Below are 17,474 nucleotides of genomic sequence, written 5' to 3' on the forward strand. Positions count from 1 at the left end.
AAAAGCTGAAACCTTTTCTATATTTGGAAGTCCCTTTCAAGTTTCAACACATATACTTAGTAAACATTTGTCAAAAACTTGTTCACACTTGTGAAAGTCTTTAAAGTAAAGTAGGCCCATGCTTCATAAAAATTGGTTAAATTCGGTTTACTTTGATACAGATTTACTCACTCGGTACTATCTTATGCGGTACACTTTTATAGATGAGTTATTCATATATTAAAATTAGGATAATTTTATACATCGTTTGGTTATAATAATAAAAGAAAAAATATTCTCCACATAGAATCTAATATAAGTTATATAATGTTTGATTGATTTTCTTCTTTTTTTTCACATAAAATATAGTATTGCTAATAAAATATTTGGTTTATATTTTTTTTTTCCGCGTAACTAATATATGTATAGTTATAAGGGAATCTATGTATTATTTTATACAGAGTAGAAGATGAAATAACTTATACATGTATTAAAATAAAAAATAATAAAAATTTCTATTCAAACTTGTATATTTTTTGTTTAAAAATATATATTTACTATATACTAACAATTTTAATAGGATAAACTAGACGAAAGATAAATAATACTCACATTACATTTTGTTAATCGTTGCATAACTAATTCTCGCATAACTCAATCTCGCATAATTAATCACGCATAACCAATTTCAACATAACTAAACTCTGCATAACTAATTCCTACATTACTAATGTTTGCGTAACTCTAATCAACAACCAAATGACCCCTAAGTTTTTGGTCCGTTCAAGAAAGATTGTGGTATTTCTATATTTATAAACTATTTAATTTCTTATTTACTCTTATGACACGACTTGTTAGAACCCTGAGTTCCCCTTCTCACAAAGAGATAATATGGAAGGACATGTGGAACTCTCCACACATTTCATTTATTTGTTGATAGTAAGATAATTTTGTACTTTATATATATATATCTTAAGTGTCAATCAAAGTCTTTTTTTATTTCTTAAATTTTACGCCCTATTAATTGCCACATAAAATGAGATAGAAGTAGTAATGTAGTACTAGTACAAATAAGCAATTAATGATAAGTACATAACCATCTTTCTTGGAACCTTGAAATGATCCCACCATTAATCATCTCATGTATTATCTTTCTAGCCACTTCTTCAGTGATCCTGTCCTTTCAGTTGTATTCATTTTTTTCAGCTACCCATTTTCACTTCTTGATTTTGCTTTTGTATAGTGCTCAATTGTGCTTTACCACTTCTTAAGTAGTTGGATTATCAAATTCTGAATCTTGAAAGCTCTGAGAAGGAGATCCTGTGCACAATTTTTCAATATTATATGAAAAGGAAACACATCTGAATTTTTTTATTTTCAATATTTGACTCACCATTGTGTTTTTATTTATATAAAGTCAAATCACTGATTGCTTTCTAGAAATTAGTTGACTTTCTTTGTCTTACCTAGTTGAAAGTCCTTGTAGTGTTTTTATTTATGTCTCATAGTGAAAATGACTAGACCAAACGTGTGGACCAACTTAGCCTAATAATTACTAATGTAATTATCTAAAATACATTTTGTTTGAAAGAACTTTTGACTAACGGGTAAAGATGTTGATATGGTAATAGTATGTCAGCCGAGAAAATAGGCTCTTGCATAAATGTAGTGTAAGATAACTTATACCTTTTTATCGTGTTAGCCTGAAAAAGATGTAGTTTGTCCATGTCATATAGATTAGTTAAAAATTAGAGCACCCCATGTTACATTTTGACTTAAAAGACTTTGATACCATAAAGGGGAAAACTTTTAAGAAACTGTTGAAATTTTCAGCTTAGAGCCTGAGAAAAATGGCATCTTCTGTTGGGCAGCAAAAACTTTCTGGAAAAAAGATGACAAAACAGTTAACAGGGAAAAGAGGAGACACTGAATTTCATTCAGTGGTAAGAGGTGGGAATCTTGAATTGGCTTTGGAGATAATCAATGGCTGTGTAGAAGGAGAATTGGTAGAATTAATGTCTAAGCAGAATCAGTCTGCTGAAACTGCTCTTTATGTTGCTGCTGAATATGGTCATGTGGAGTTAGTGAAGGAGATGAGTAAGTATTATGATATTGGATCAGCTAGTATCAAGGCAAGAAATGGTTATGATGCATTTCATGTTGCTGCTAAACAGGGTGATTTTGGTAAGTACTAAGTATTTATTTAACTGGTTTTTCATTATCCTGTCTATCTATGAAGTTATAGAATTTCACATAATAAGCGCCAATGGTGTGGCCTAACGGTGAATTAAGTAGGTGAAAACTGTGAGAAATTAGGTTCAAATCTAATAGAAATAAAAACTAAACCGGGTATTTTCCTTCCATTTGCCTAAACTTTGGTGGTCAAAGTTAACCGATACCCAGGGATGAAGCTACACTTTGGGGAGGGTGGTCAATTGACCACCATTTTGTTGTCGAAAAATTACGCTGCATATATATGGAAAATATCAGGTTTTAGAAGTACATAACATATATTGAACACCTTTTATCGGGATTTTTTTTTATTTTTTTCAAGTTTGAACATCCTTCAGGAAATTTCTGGCTTCACCACTGCCGATACCTATATTGGTGGAGCTAGCAGGTAGCAGTAGAATAATAGAGGTGCGTGCAAGTTGGTCGACACCATCGTTAATTTAAAAAAAAAAAAAAAACCTCTTAATGAATGAAAAAACAAATGATGGAAGTTCCCTTGATGTTAAGTTTTATAAATTTGATTTTCCTTTTATCCTTTGTAGTAATTATAAATTAACAACTAGTAATGAAGCTTTGATCAAGATACTAAAAGATTGAATTTTTGTTGCAGAAATGGTGAAGGTAATATTGGAAGTTTTTCCTCAGCTTTCAGTTACATTTGATCAGTCAAATTCCACAGCACTTCACACTGCAGCTGCACAAGGCCATATTAATGTGGTCAATTTCCTTTTGGAGACTAATAGCAGTTTAGCCACAATACCAAAGAACAATGGGAAAACAGCACTTCATTCTTCAGCAAGAAATGGTCATGTTGCAGTTGTAAAGGCACTTTTAAGCAAAGAAGAAGGGATCTTAAATTGGAGAGATAAAAAGGGCCAAACTGCTTTTCATATGGCAGTTAAAGGCCAAAGTGTTGATGTTGTTAATGAGCTTATTCAATCAGATCCTTCTTTGGCTACAATTATTGATGGAAAGGGTAATACTGCTCTGCATATTGCAACACGAAAAGGCCGCGTAGAGGTAATTTTTCATATGTATGTTATACTTGCGTTTCATTTTATTTGGCGGTGTTGGACAGAACACGGATTTTAAAAAAAAGGCAGCTCGGTGCACTAAGCTCCCACTACGCGCGGGGTCCGGGGAAGGGCCGGACCACAAGGGTCTATTGTACTCAGCCTTAGCCTTCATTTCTGCAAGAGGCTATTTTTACGGCTCGAACTTGTGACCTCCTGGTCACATGACAACAACTTTACCAGTTACGCCAAGGCTCCGTTCAGACTGAACACGGATTTAAGAAAGAAAAAGACTTCTGACACATAAGCTAAACACTTTGTTCTGATACTCAAACTGTGGTAATTCCATCTGAATACAGATTATACTTGAAAGCTTATTTGCCACATGTATGTTATGTAGTTCCATATGTTATATAATTGCCACAGAGTCAAATATTTTACATGTTTTTTTTATGTTCATATGAACACACAGAACAATCTTCTTTTCAAAAGCTCAACATAGATGTTGTAAGCTGGACCAGTGGCGAAGTCAGGAATTTCCCCAAGGGTGTTCAAACTTCAAGGAAGTAAAAAAATCTCTGACAAAGAGTGTTCAATATATGTTATATACCTCTAAAACTTAATATTTTACCTATATATACAGTATAATTTTCCGACGAAGGGTGGTCAATTACTAGAGTGTAGCTTCTCCCCTGAGTTGCACGCCCTTCTTAGTCTCTCTTATAATGTTATCTTCTTTTTCTCATGCCAATAAATATACTTTAGAACTCTCGGAAAGAGACGTAAATGAATGCTGCAAACATCTCTTATCAGTATCACCAGAAGCAAACATAAGTAGTATTTCTAGTAATTAGAAGTTGATAATAATATCCATCAATATGCAACATGTAAGTTTTGTATTGTTTTACCCCCTACCATTATCAATAGGCAGAGTTTATGACTCCAAAGAGTGTCCCGGTTTAGCATCTGGTTTGCGATTAGCACCCCAGAATTCTAATGAATTAAAGGGAAATACATTGGTCATGCAAATACTTGGTTGTGTGGGACATTTGGTTGAGCATGTACTTTTACCATGTATTGGTTAGGGAAAGTGTTTCAAATCGTCGACTAACTATCATAATCTCATGCAGATTGTTCAAGCATTGGTAAAGGACAAGCGGATGAAGTGGGACGTCATCAATAAATCTGGTGAGACTGCTCTTGACATTGCTGAGAAAGGAAGGCAATCAGAGATAGCAACAATTCTAAAGGAACATGGTATTCTAAGTGCAAAGAACATGAAGCTAGTATTACCAACGCGTTCAGCCAAAGAACTGAAACAAACCGTTAGTGACATAAAACATGATGTTCACAATCAGCTTGAGCACACTTTTCAAACACAAAAGAGAGTGAAAAACATAGCGAAACGTCTGAACAAAATGCACTTGGAAGGGCTCAATAATGCAATAAATTCCACCACAGTCGTCGCAGTTCTTATTGCCACTGTTGCTTTTGCTGCCATATTTAATCTACCAGGCCAATATGTTGATAACCGTGAGCATATTCCTCCTGGATACTTATTAGGAGAAGGAAATATTGCTCCTCAACTCCCTTTTGCAATTTTCTTCATATTCGACTCTCTTGCACTCTTCATATCATTAGCTGTTGTGGTGGTTCAAACATCAATCGTAGTCGTTGAAAGAAGAGCCAAGAAGCAAATGATGTCGATTATCAACAAGCTAATGTGGTTGGCTTGTGCATTTGTGTCTGTAGCCTTTCTTGCACTGTCTTATATTGTTGTAGGTAAAGAAGAGAGATGGATGGCAACTGCAGTAACTTTTATGGGAACTTTTATCATGGTTACAACACTAGGGACACTGTGTTATTGGGTAGTTATGCACCGGATTGAGTCTTCAAATTTGAGAAGTTTGCGCAAGTCAGCTCGGAGTAGCAAGTCCTTGTCACGGTCCATATCGATTATGTCAGAATCTGAGATCGCGGATGATGAGTATAAGAAACTCTATGCTATTTAGTTCTTCCACGCCTTGTATTTTGCGATTAGCCTGTATATTCTTGTGTAATAATAAATGATCCTTACACTTCAAGCTTCAATATAGTAAAAAAAGGCAGCCCGGTAAGGCCGCATCCCAAAAAGGGGTGATTTAGGCAGACTACCCTAACGCAAGCATCAGAGGATTCCAGGACTCGAACCCGTGACATATAGGTCATATGAAGACAACTTTATCGTTGTTCTAAGGCTCCCTTTCAAGCTTCAATGTAGTAGCTGCTAGTTTTGTGTAGTATATGAGCAACATAATTGAAAGTGCAGGATCTTATGCCATTCTTAGAATTATGAGCACTTTACTACTGGTAGCTGCTAGCTTTGTCCAAGTGAAAAACAATGTAGTATATGAGCAAGATAAGTGAAGTATAGAATTTTATGCCCTCCTAGAATTTTGAGCATTTTACTACTGTGATCAAATCATAGTACTCCTTAAATGAAGAAGAGCATGACCTAGAGATAGATAGGAACCGAACTGTTCTAAATCCAACTCATATACCACTTGAATTGTTGAACAACCGAACCCTTGGGAGCTACATGTCTTGTGACATGCTTCGCGTGGCATTTATTTTATAAAATCTGTATAACTTCAAAAGAATCATAATATATATGGTACATTCGCGGATCACCTATTAATGACATACTAAAACTGTTATAGCTTCATAGTATTGCTACTATTTGTTTGAAAAAAGGAAAACAAATGTTCTGTACTCCTACTATATTCTAATTCGATTCGAGTTGTCTAGGGAACATGAATTTTTTGACGTTAAGATTCAGACCTTCCTCAAATGCATTCAGCCATATTTTCTTACCTTTATTTAGTGAAAATTTGATTTTTAGTGGGTAGAGGAAATTGAAATGAGACTGAACTGAAAGAGCCAAAAGCTCCCAAACAAATTCCAAAAGCTATTGCCACATGGTAATCACAACCAATCTCTATATGTTGTCTCATATACTAACTTCTTTTCAGTTGTCTCCAGTTTTGGTTTCCATTGCTTGGGCTATAGAATATTGACATGACATAAAATTTGTGATTGGCATTTTTCCACATCAAACTTCTTCTAGTTTCCAAGATTAGTAACTTTTGGACTTGAGTACATATCTAATTATATCATCCTTGTGTTGTAGTATACTGAGGGTCGTTTGATTTAACGATAAGTTATGCTGCGATTAGTTATGCTAAGATTAGTTATACTGAGATTAATTTTGTTGGGATTAATTATCCTGGTATTATTTTGTATTGACTCTGGTATTTTGTTTTTAATCTTGGGATTAATTTTGCTGTTTTATCATGGGATAACTTATTTTGGGATTACTATTCCACCATATGGCATAAGTTATCCCGTTACTATTTTTAATCCTCGGATAACTTATCCCAGGATTAGTAACCAAACAAAAAATAAGACGGTACTGAAATTTTTATCTCATAATTATTTTTGCTTATTCATCCTAACAAACGACCCTAATAGATTAAATTACATTACTCAATATATGGCTTTTAGATAATGTTAGTGCAGATATATTATCCTCAAAAAAACAATTCTTGCTTTTTTATCTCCCAAAATCTAGACATTACACCACATACTACACTATTGAACTGGTCCTATTGAAGCTGCTGATATCCCTTTTTAGTTTAGATACATGCACATATATTTTTCTTTTTTTTTTCTGCAAGAAATGTCACTGTCCAGGATCATAATTCAACTGTTCTTCCAGCACTAAAAGGAGTTCAAAACTTTTGAAAGAGAATGAACATTAACAATAAAACACAGAACAAAGGGTCCAACTGATTCTCAATTAATGTTCACTATTTCTTCTTTGAGAATTAATGACCAACAAAATATGATTGTACATAGACATTGTTGTTGGGCTAAATCTGTCTAAAAATACTCTTAGTATGGTGTGGTATTGTCTGTTTTGGGTCAAGCCTGCACGGTTTTACCCAAAAAGCCTCACACCATTAAAAGTATTCAACTACTTATAAGTAGATCATTTTTTTTTCTATTTTCTATGTGGGACTTTGTTCACACACCCAATAATTGTTTTATACTTTACAGTATAAGATTTTAAGAATAATAGCCATGAGTTAATGCGATGATGCTGTTTTCAAATCTACTAAAACTCCGAGAATGCATAAAAAATTGAAATGACTATTAGAAGGAAGTTGTCCAAAAAACCTACAATCTCTTAAAATTTATGCAGATTTCGTTAAAAATAAGACACGACGGAAGAAAAAGATATATACGGGTGATACCAACGAATTGAGATTAATGTTTAGGTCATACTCACTCCGGTCTATAATAAGTGATTGTTTTACCTATGACATACCCATTAAAGAAATACGAACTCCTAGAGAGAAAAAAGATGTATTCACTAAATTAACCTTAATTAATTGTTACTTTGATACATTGAAATATGTAAATAAGGGTAAATTTTAAAAAAATAAAATTAATTCCTTCTTGATTACGTAAATGGACACTTATTTTGGATCAAAATAAAAAAATAAAATAATCATTTATTGTGAACCGAAGAGAGTATTTCGCTAAGAGTCCTTTAGTCTATCTTAGACTTAATTATATGCCACTAGAAAACATAAATTAAAGAACTTTTAGTACTATTAGAAAAAACAAAACTTTACAATATTAGACTGATTCAAATAAATCTAATTTGTTTGGAATTAGGACCCGGTTATTGTTGACGTTGATGACTATTATTCCCGGAAGTATTTATTGACATTTTGTTTGCTTCTCTATGATACTTGTTATTTCTAGACTTAGTGGACGTTTGGACATAAGAATTGTAAAGTTCCGAAAAAAGTGAAATTTTTTTTTCAAGTAAAAATAGTATTTGAAAAATAGAGTTGTGTTTGGACATATATAATTTTGGATTGTTTTTTAAATTTTGCGAGTGATCTGAAGTCAAAAATTTTAAAAAAGAGGTTTTTGGAGTTTTTTAAATTTTCGAAAAATTTCGAAATTCATCTTCAAGTGAAAATTAAAAATTTATGGCCAACCATTGATTTCGAAAAAAAATAAAAACTTTTTCAAAAAAAAAGTGAATTTTTTTAATTTCCAAACGGGCCCTTACTAAAACACCAGGAATCCAAGATTTCCTAAAGTATTGATTTGTCAATATCAAAGGTTAGAAGGGTGTCTTCGCGCAATGTTAAGAGTTATCGTCATTTGATTAGGAGGTCACGAGCAGAGCCGAATTTAGGATTTTTATAACATGGATGCACTACTAAAAAAGAATAACTTAGCGGGAATTGATCCCTCTTCCTTTGGATAAATAACTCAATATTTAACCAAGTGTACCATCAAACCTTCTTAGCTCATAGGGGTCAACGGATAATATTAGATCAATTCTCATAAATATGTATATAAAATATGTAGTTTGAAGGAAAGACCATGGGTTCATATATCCCATAATTTGAGCCTAAATCCGCCACTGATCATGAGTTCAAACCATAAAAATAACTTCTTGCAAAAACATAAGATAAGAATGCGATTAATAGACACAATATGATCGCTTTTCTTCGAACCCGTGCATAATAAGAACTTAATGCATCGAACTGCCTTTTTCTCTAATAATTCTAATTTGAATTGAACTTGCTTAAGCTAGTGTTTGTTGGGGATGCTCACATAGGAAATGATGATGCCCAAAGGTAATTGTCTATGGCATATACTCACTCCTGTCCACAATAAGTAATTTTTTAGATATTTTCATATAGATTAAAAAATTCACCTTTTAACATTAATTAGCAATAAAATTGACCATATTAATCTTTACTATCTCTTTACATAAATACCCCTAACACGTACTCCAACATTATTTACACCAAGGGTAATGTAGGAAAAAAATAATTAATTTATTTTTAAAATCTAAAAAAATCACTTATTTTGGACCACAAAAAAGGGTCAAAAAAATTACTTATTGTATACCGAGGGAGTATATATAATAATAGAGAGTAAGTGAAAAAGGTTTTGCAATGATGGTCATCTTAAAATGTGCATATTTCAAGGATATTTTGTGCCTATCAAATAGCCTTGCTAGACAATAAACCTTAATTTTAAGTGGCACAGATAGTCAAGTCAGTGGAGACTTAAGCATGAAATAATGAAGATCTTTAGGATTATCTTTGTCATTATCAAGTGGTCCCTGCATGCTTGTTAACGCACTACATTGTTTTATTTTTTACTGACGGTATTTAATTAAAAAGGAAAAAAAGGACTCCTGATACATAACAAAAGTATTTTTAGAATTTATAATTTTAAATATGTTATAATATTATTATTTTTAAAATATAAAAATATGTTATTTTTCTTAGAATAAACTAAAAGGTAAAGAGTGATATAAAATGAAAAATAAGGAGTATGTTGTATTCAATATATCGTAGCATCATCTCGATAAACACTTCCTCCACAAAACATTATTTACAGTAAATCATATTAATTTATTATTGTTAAGTGATAATTATAGTAATTATGACAAGTGATAACACCGATCTATGTAAAGACGTACGTAATACATTCATTTGTTTAGTGTAAACTTTAGATGTGAGTGAAGTATTTTAAGGAAATACAGTGCTTATAAATTTCTAGCTGATCTAAAATTAACTCTAAATAATGAAAAAGAATCAATGTACATCATGTTGCCAATTTCCTCAGCGTAACCAAAAAGATAAATTTTACATTAGCCCATGAAAATGAACATAATACACTATTTGAAGTAAAGTTGGAAAATTATTTTCATAACCCTTTTATTGTTTTTTCGAGACCTATTTTGATATATATATATAGAGAGAGAGACCGAAAGAGGAAATGGAAGAGAGAATTATAAGTGTTAATGCTTGCATCAAAATTAGGTTGTCTACATCACAGCTCGAGATGCCGTCCTTCCACAAATTCTGTACGAATGCAAAATGTCTTACGTGTGGAGCTCCTTTTTTTTTAAGTTGAAGACCACTCTCTTAACTTTTTTCCTTTGCACGTTGGGGTGGGGGTCATAATTCTTTAAATTACTTTTATCACTCAGTCTTTTACAAATTTTTATGTAAAGGACTTGAATACTTTTTGCTAATACTCTGAAGTCTGAACCAAACTTTTATATTGTAAAAAGGAAAAATAACAGCTTTCACTTTACCTTTAGTAAAAGTTGAGAGATTCCTCACTTCTATACTTAAATTGTACAATAGTACAATATAAATTGGCAGAGTCCATAGCATTTGAATGATTAATAAACCGTGAGAAAAAGTGGAGCAGAATCTAGTTGTGGAAAAAGATGTTTGTAAAAAGCCCACTGTCTACTAAAAAGAGTAGTTTCTATAGTACCCTTTTCTACTAGAAAGTTTATCACTACTTGTAAAAAGGTTTTCTTTTGGTTTCTCGCCACGCATCTTGGGCTTGATTAAATCGTGATGTCTCGTAAATAAAGATAAAAAATTACTTTAACACTCCGCCACAATCTTTGTTAGTATGAACAAAGCATGAATGTATATGAACAACTAACAACAAAATTGAATTAAACCATCTAAACTTTGTTGAAGACATAATTGAAAAGGGCAATTCAGTACATAAAGTATCTCGCGTTCAAGTAGGGTCTGAAGAAAGTTCACACTCCAAGGGAGTATGATGTAGGCAACCTACCTGACGTAAGCATTAGTTGTTGATTCCACGTCGAACATGTAACCTATAGATCACACAGAGATAACTTGACCTTGCTCCAAGGTTCTCCTCCGTTGAACCTCCGTTGAAAACATAATTAAGTAAAGAAAAGTGTGTTTTCTCTAACAGCTTTAAGTCCTTAACTAAGACGATTATACAAATCAATTATTAGCGAGGGGCATATTAAAGATATAATTAATAAAATAAATAAAAATATTTATTTAAACCGTTTAAACTTTTAAATGATGCAGTCAACACAATTCAATATAATTTAGGAAGACCAAAATAAGAAAAAATTACATTGGCTCAATGAATTATACACACTAAAAACAATGAATTAATTACATATAATCTGCAAACTCAAGCAAGAAACCAGTTTTACAAATTCATTCCTCTCCAAAACTTTCTTTTTTCTATTTGAGGAATTTTATAGTGTCCTTTAAAAGTAACAAAAAAAAAGAAAAAGAAGAAAAGCAAAAGAAAAAGGAAACTTATTCAAAATCTGCAAAGATCTGGTCTTTCTTGAATCTCAGTAGCTGCAATCTTTGAAATTGACATTGAATTAATCCCTGCTTCAATCAATCTCCTCTTTGGATTACAAAGCTCTTGAGACTTCTTACAATGAGCAATAGCAGCTTCAATTGAACCCTCAATCTCAGTATTTGCACTACTACTTCTCTTAAGCAAATTCAACTCATAAAAACCATTAGAATTCAATGAAAAAGATGATAAAGATGATGAAGAAGAAGAAGAACCATTAGATGAAGAGGAAGACAAACATTTAGTCGGAGAATGTCTTTTAATTACTGCTGAAAATGACTTCCTATGACTATTCACATTATCTTCAACCCCTTCTTTCTCAATATTTCTTATCACACTAGCTAATGTTGGTTGTGTACATTTTCCAATATGGCCAAATGGGGTTTTCTTAGATACTTTAATATACTTATTTTCACAATCTTTAGTACTAAAAACTTGTTGATCAGTCTCATCTGAACAAGCAGACTTGTTAAACAAAGACTTAAGATTAAGATATGCTTTTGAAGCCTTAATCTTTTGACTAATTAATGATTGTTTAACTAACTTAAGTTTCTTGGACCAAGTTTTCTTTGGATGGTCATTCATAAAATTACTGAATTCAGTTGACCATTGAAAAAAATACTCATCTGGATTAAGTTCACAACTCACTCTACAAGATTCTGAGGGGGAAATATTGCACGACTCAAATGGGGTACTAGTATTAGTACAAGGTGCAGTAGAACTAGTAATCCGGTGCGTTAAGCTCCCGTTATTCTTGGGGTCCGGGGAAGAGTAGGACCAGAAGGGTTTATTGTACGCATTAATTAAATTCTTGGAATTAATGCTAAATCTTTCTTCTTCTTGAAAAGTTTCTAACTTTGAGGTGTGAAGAAGTTTTTGGACCATTTCTAACCTTGGAGGGAGATGAAGAGGGAGGAGTTTGCCTCTATAGAAAAGTTCATCAGCCGGTGAAGTTGTGGTAATTTCTTTGTCAATGGAAATAGAAGACATTTGAAACTCAAATTCTCTACTTTGTGGAGAAGAACTTGTACAAGAACTTACTTCTATATCTATGTAGTCTTCTTCATCTGCATTCTTGATTTTAGATGATGAAGATGAAGGAGGATTTGTGGCCATTTAATGTGAGCAAAAGACAGGAGTCTTAAGTCTACTTTTATTTTTCCTTTCTCTCTCACTGTTTTCTCTGTGTGTGTGTGAAGATGCTTATGGGGAGCTGAGCAAAATGTTAGAGGGAAAAGCAGAGGTTCTTTAAAGTGGAGATGATGCCAAGACATAAAAGCTTATAAAAAATGTAGAAAATGTCAGAAACTTTTCTATCTTTTTTTTTTCTAGTATCAGCAATGTTTGGATCGAGCTATGGAACAAGACTTATGTTAATTTGTCTCCGCGTGACCTATAGGTCACGAGTTCGAGTCTTGAAATTAGCAATTTATACTTGCATTAGTGTCGGCTGCCTACGTCACACTCCCTTGGGGTGCAGTTCTTCCCGAGACCTGCGTGAACACAGAATATTTTGTGTAACGGACTGTTTTTTTTTTTTCTAACAATGTTCAGATCAACTTTTGTGTAGCTCGACTATTTTATGGAATATTTGTTATAATTTAGGTATGGAATAATTCTGCTCACCAAAACTTAAGCAAAAATATCTGAATTGTTATTTTCATTGAAATTAGAGGGGAAAAAAATATTTTGAATGCCTCTTAATCTGATAATAAATCCAAGTTAAACAATGCCCCACTCCCTTTCCCAAAGAAAAAGGGAAAAAAGTTTATTTGACTTCTTTTATTTATTTGGTTATTTTTCTATCTATGTTCCATACTATGACTGTTGGTTCACTGGATCTACTCTATGGTCAAATTGCTACTTATTCACAAGTGACAAATACTACTTGATTTTTTTTATTTTTTATTTTGCTTTTCACTATCAGTGACCAAAGGTTTAAAAAAAATACACTACTACTTAAGTTCCTGTTCAGCCATAAAATTTGAGAGTTTTTTTCAAATTTATTTTCAAATATCTGTTTTTTTTAATAGAATTTAACTCATTTTTGGCAGATTTTGAAAACAAAATTTTCAAATCCCAAAAATAGCTCCAAAGTAGTTTTTGAAGTTTTCTACTCATAAAACTTTAAATTCTTTTCAAGTAATATGCATGTTAAACACAATTTTAACTTTCAAAAATTATTTTTTATTTCATCTAGAAAAACTCATTCTTTTCAAGTTTCAACCAATTTTATGTTCAAACGCTAGCTAAATTTGATGCATAAAATCTGAAATGTATGTTAAAGAGGCTTTAAAGGGATAAAAAATAGACTAATTAAAAATGCTAGACATGCAGAGGCGGATCCAAGATTTAAATTATATGGGTTTAATTTTAAAATTTTTAGCATTGAACTCATTATATTTTAAAAGTTATGGGTTCAAATCTATTATTTTTACAATTTTAATGAATTTTTACTTACAAATTTTTACTCTGCGTCGAGAGTTATGGATTCAGTTGAACCCGTAGGTAATACACTACATCCGCCTCTGTAGACAGGAATATATAGATGGAAAATACTTACACCAAAAAGCAAAAATAAAATATAAGTCAAATAAAAAGCAAAAAATATGCACAATGCATGAAATTGGTGAACCTTTAAATCGTTTTAATATTTGCAAACACTAGTCTAATTGTGAGTATTTTGCAAATACTGAACTTCAGTAACTGACACTTGTCTAACTCAAATGATCCACGTGGTTAGTAATACATTAGTATATTAGTTAAATGAATAACTAAACTGACAACAAGCCGTCTTAGCTCAGCTGGTAGAGCGCATGGCTTTTAACCATGTGGTCGTGGGTTCGATTCCCACAGACGGCGTTCACCTACTTTTTTTCATTTTCAGCCAAATTTGCTCTACAATTTCGCCTTTATTTATGAATGAGGAGAAAAATATGTATTAGGAAAATGAAAAGGTAATGCAACGGAAAACAGAAAAAAGAGATGATATTATCATATGTTTTATTGTTATTTAGCACAATGTAAATTGTAATTCCACAAGCTAGAATTTTAGCTAAATCAAACTAGAACATTTACTTTAGGTCAAATATATCCAAGGAGTTCTTTAATCTTGTTGGAACTTTATTGCTAATAGAAAATATGGCAAATTTTAGTGGTAGAAAAACTATTTTTTATAAATTAGATAAATAGCATATTTGGTCAAACTTCTAAAATAAGCTTATTTGAAAAGTATTAATTCTCAAAAGTGCTTGGTGAGAAGCAATTTATGTTTGACTAAATAATTTAAAAAATACTTTTGAGTAGCAATTAATGTTTGGTCAAACTTTTAAAAAGTATTTTTAAGTGTATTTTTTTCTCAAAATGCTTTTGAAAAAACTGTTTTTGCTTCTCAAAAGTTTGGCCAAACACTGACTTTGGGAAAAAATTACTTTTGGTAAAAAAAAATAAATACTTTTGGCCAAATAAACTATAAGATAAACTTAAATTGAGTGATTCAGACAGTGAGAATTCATATAACTAACTCAACTTGCTTAGAATTGAGGTAGTAATAGTTATTATTCTCTTCTCAATTTCAAAGTGAGACAATTTATCCAAAAGTTATAGACTGAGCTGCATGCACAAAGGGTCTTATATTGGATTTGTGGTTTGCACTTGTGTCCAAAAAAAAAACATAGCTTTAATAATCAGAGAGCAAACAATTGAATAATAATGGCCAGTGTCTGCAAAACCCACAACCCCAATGCAGCAAACTTTGATTAAAGAAACAATTATATTGCAGTGGATATAAAAGAAACAGCCCATTCCTCAACACTTGGTTTCTAGCACCTTCAAAAAAAAATTAACAAATTCTGTTATGGATCTCTTCTTTTCTTCTGCTCCTATTTTTCATTGTCTCATTGACTAGGTCAAAGCAGTGATGGGGGAATCTTTTTAATACCTTTTTTTTTTTTTTAACTGTTTTTGAGATGTCAACTTTTGACACTACTAACCCTACTCATAACTACCGTAGCTTATAGGGTACAATGTCTTGCCTTTCCAATTTTTGGAAATGTTGAATTCAAACATATAAAAATGGTATAGCTTCCAATGCTCGAGGTCTTTGTTTTTATTCCCTTTTAGCTCCTCTCTCTTATCAGTTTGGAGAGCCCGGAACCAAAATGTAGTATTCTTTGACTCAAACGATCAAAATGCATGAAAAAAATAAAATAATGACCAAAATATGTATAACGTCATTTTAAAGGGCGCTATACTTTAACAGACGTTTGCCCGTTAAGATACAGCGCTATTTAAAATGACGTTATACGTGAACTTGAAAAGAGCGAAAAGGTATAGCGTCGTTTATTAAGGCGTTATAGTATAGCGTCGTTTATTAAGGCGTTATAGTATAGCGCCTTAATAAACGGCGCTATACCTACATAAAAAATCGACCCCTTCCCTTCTCCACCAAATCAGAATTCCCCCCCAAAAAATTAGTAAAATAGAGAGAAATTATTAGTTGTTAAAAAAAATATTAATTAGTTACTTTTTACTGTGGTATATGTATTTTCGTGAATATTTTGTGATTAAATTTATTTATTATTTTTATCCGATTTAGATTATTTATTTACTTAAAGACTAGTAAAATAGATAAATTATTACTTTAGTTTCCTCTAGTGGTATCTTGTGGCCTAATGTAGTGCCCTTTAGCGTAGTATCCTTGTAGTTATTGAAATTAATCATTTAAGTATCTATTATACCCAAAAATACGTCAAAAAAGCTGATAATTCAAACACAAACTCTGTCCAATTTTAGTCAACAATCGTAAGAAAATAACATGAGAAAACAAAAATATTTTCTGGACTAAGTATGAGAAAACAATAATATTTTCAGGATACCTTGGTGCTACTGGGCCTCAAATATCGAGCCCGGAACCCATATGTGAATATTTAATAATTAAATCTTGTATAATTATGAAAATTAATTATTTAATTTTATTATAGTCAAAAATAAGTGAGTCATAAATAAAAATATATAATAATAAAACTAACATATAAAATAATAAAACTAACATATAAATTAATAAAACTAACATATACAATATTAAACTAATATATAAATAATAAACTAACATTTAAAATAACAGAGATGTTGAGTGATAAATCGAGATAATTTTCTCATCATGAACACAAGAATTCAGGATATCTTGGTGCAACTGGGCCTCAAATATCGAGCCCGGAACCCATATGTGAATATTTAATAATTAAATCTTGTATAATTATGAAAAATAATTATTTAATTTTATTATAGTAAAAATAAGTGAGTCATAAACAAAAATATATAATAATAAAACTAACATATAAAATAATAAAACTAACATATAAATTAATAAAACTAACATATATAATATTAAACTAACATATAAATAATAAACTAACATTTAAAATAACAGACATGTTGAGTGATAAATCGAGATAATTTTTTCATCATGAACACAAGAATTCAGGATATCTTGGTGTTACTAGGTCTCAAATATCGAGCCTGGAACTCATATGTGAATATTTAATAATTAAATCTTGTTTAATTATGAAAATTAATTATTTAATTTACAAACAAACATATAAAATAATAATGAGTTACTCAAGTTGTTTGGGCAATTGAGTCAGGACAAGACGTTCAAGTTGCTCGTTTTCACTGCACAATCAACAAAATAATGAGTTACTCAAATTGACAAATACTTTACATATAGCTATATCACTTCACTTACAAATCGTAATGTGTTGACATCTCATGATGGACATTAACCTATTGGTGATGACTCCCAGATGGACCACCATGATCCAACACACCAGAACTACGCATATTCCAACTGGATGTTGGTTCATAACTTGTAAAATTCATATTTGGCCGGTACCCCCTGTGGAATATATGAGTGTTAATACAAATTCAATACAGCAAAAATAAACACCGTAACATAAAGAAAAATTGAAGTTTACCACTTGTCTTGTGGATCATGTAAAGTAGGAG

The 17,474-nt window shown here is 31.7% G+C and overlaps 2 protein-coding genes and 1 non-coding gene across 3 annotated transcripts; 2 read left to right on the forward strand and 1 right to left on the reverse strand.

Moving 5' to 3' along the window:
- Nucleotides 1-1,715: 1,715 nt before the first annotated feature.
- Nucleotides 1,716-5,308, forward strand: LOC104094785 (ankyrin repeat-containing protein At5g02620-like). Its single transcript, XM_009600782.4, has 3 exons — nucleotides 1,716-2,163; nucleotides 2,822-3,231; nucleotides 4,355-5,308. Exons 1-3 carry the CDS (start codon nucleotides 1,830-1,832, stop codon nucleotides 5,234-5,236), a joined length of 1,626 nt encoding a protein of 541 aa, XP_009599077.1. The 5' UTR covers nucleotides 1,716-1,829; the 3' UTR covers nucleotides 5,237-5,308.
- A 5,866-nt stretch (nucleotides 5,309-11,174) lies between these two features.
- On the reverse strand, nucleotides 11,175-12,684 carry LOC104094784 (probable membrane-associated kinase regulator 4). Its single transcript, XM_009600781.4, has one exon. The coding sequence runs from the start codon at nucleotides 12,582-12,584 to the stop codon at nucleotides 11,424-11,426; it is 1,161 nt and encodes a 386-aa protein (XP_009599076.1). The 5' UTR covers nucleotides 12,585-12,684; the 3' UTR covers nucleotides 11,175-11,423.
- A 1,573-nt stretch (nucleotides 12,685-14,257) lies between these two features.
- On the forward strand, nucleotides 14,258-14,330 carry TRNAK-UUU (transfer RNA lysine (anticodon UUU)). The gene has a single exon. It is a non-coding gene; the product is annotated as a tRNA-Lys (tRNA).
- Nucleotides 14,331-17,474: the final 3,144 nt, after the last annotated feature.

This window comes from Nicotiana tomentosiformis, chromosome 7 (assembly GCF_000390325.3).
Source record: "Nicotiana tomentosiformis chromosome 7, ASM39032v3, whole genome shotgun sequence".
Lineage (NCBI taxonomy): Eukaryota > Viridiplantae > Streptophyta > Magnoliopsida > Solanales > Solanaceae > Nicotiana > Nicotiana tomentosiformis.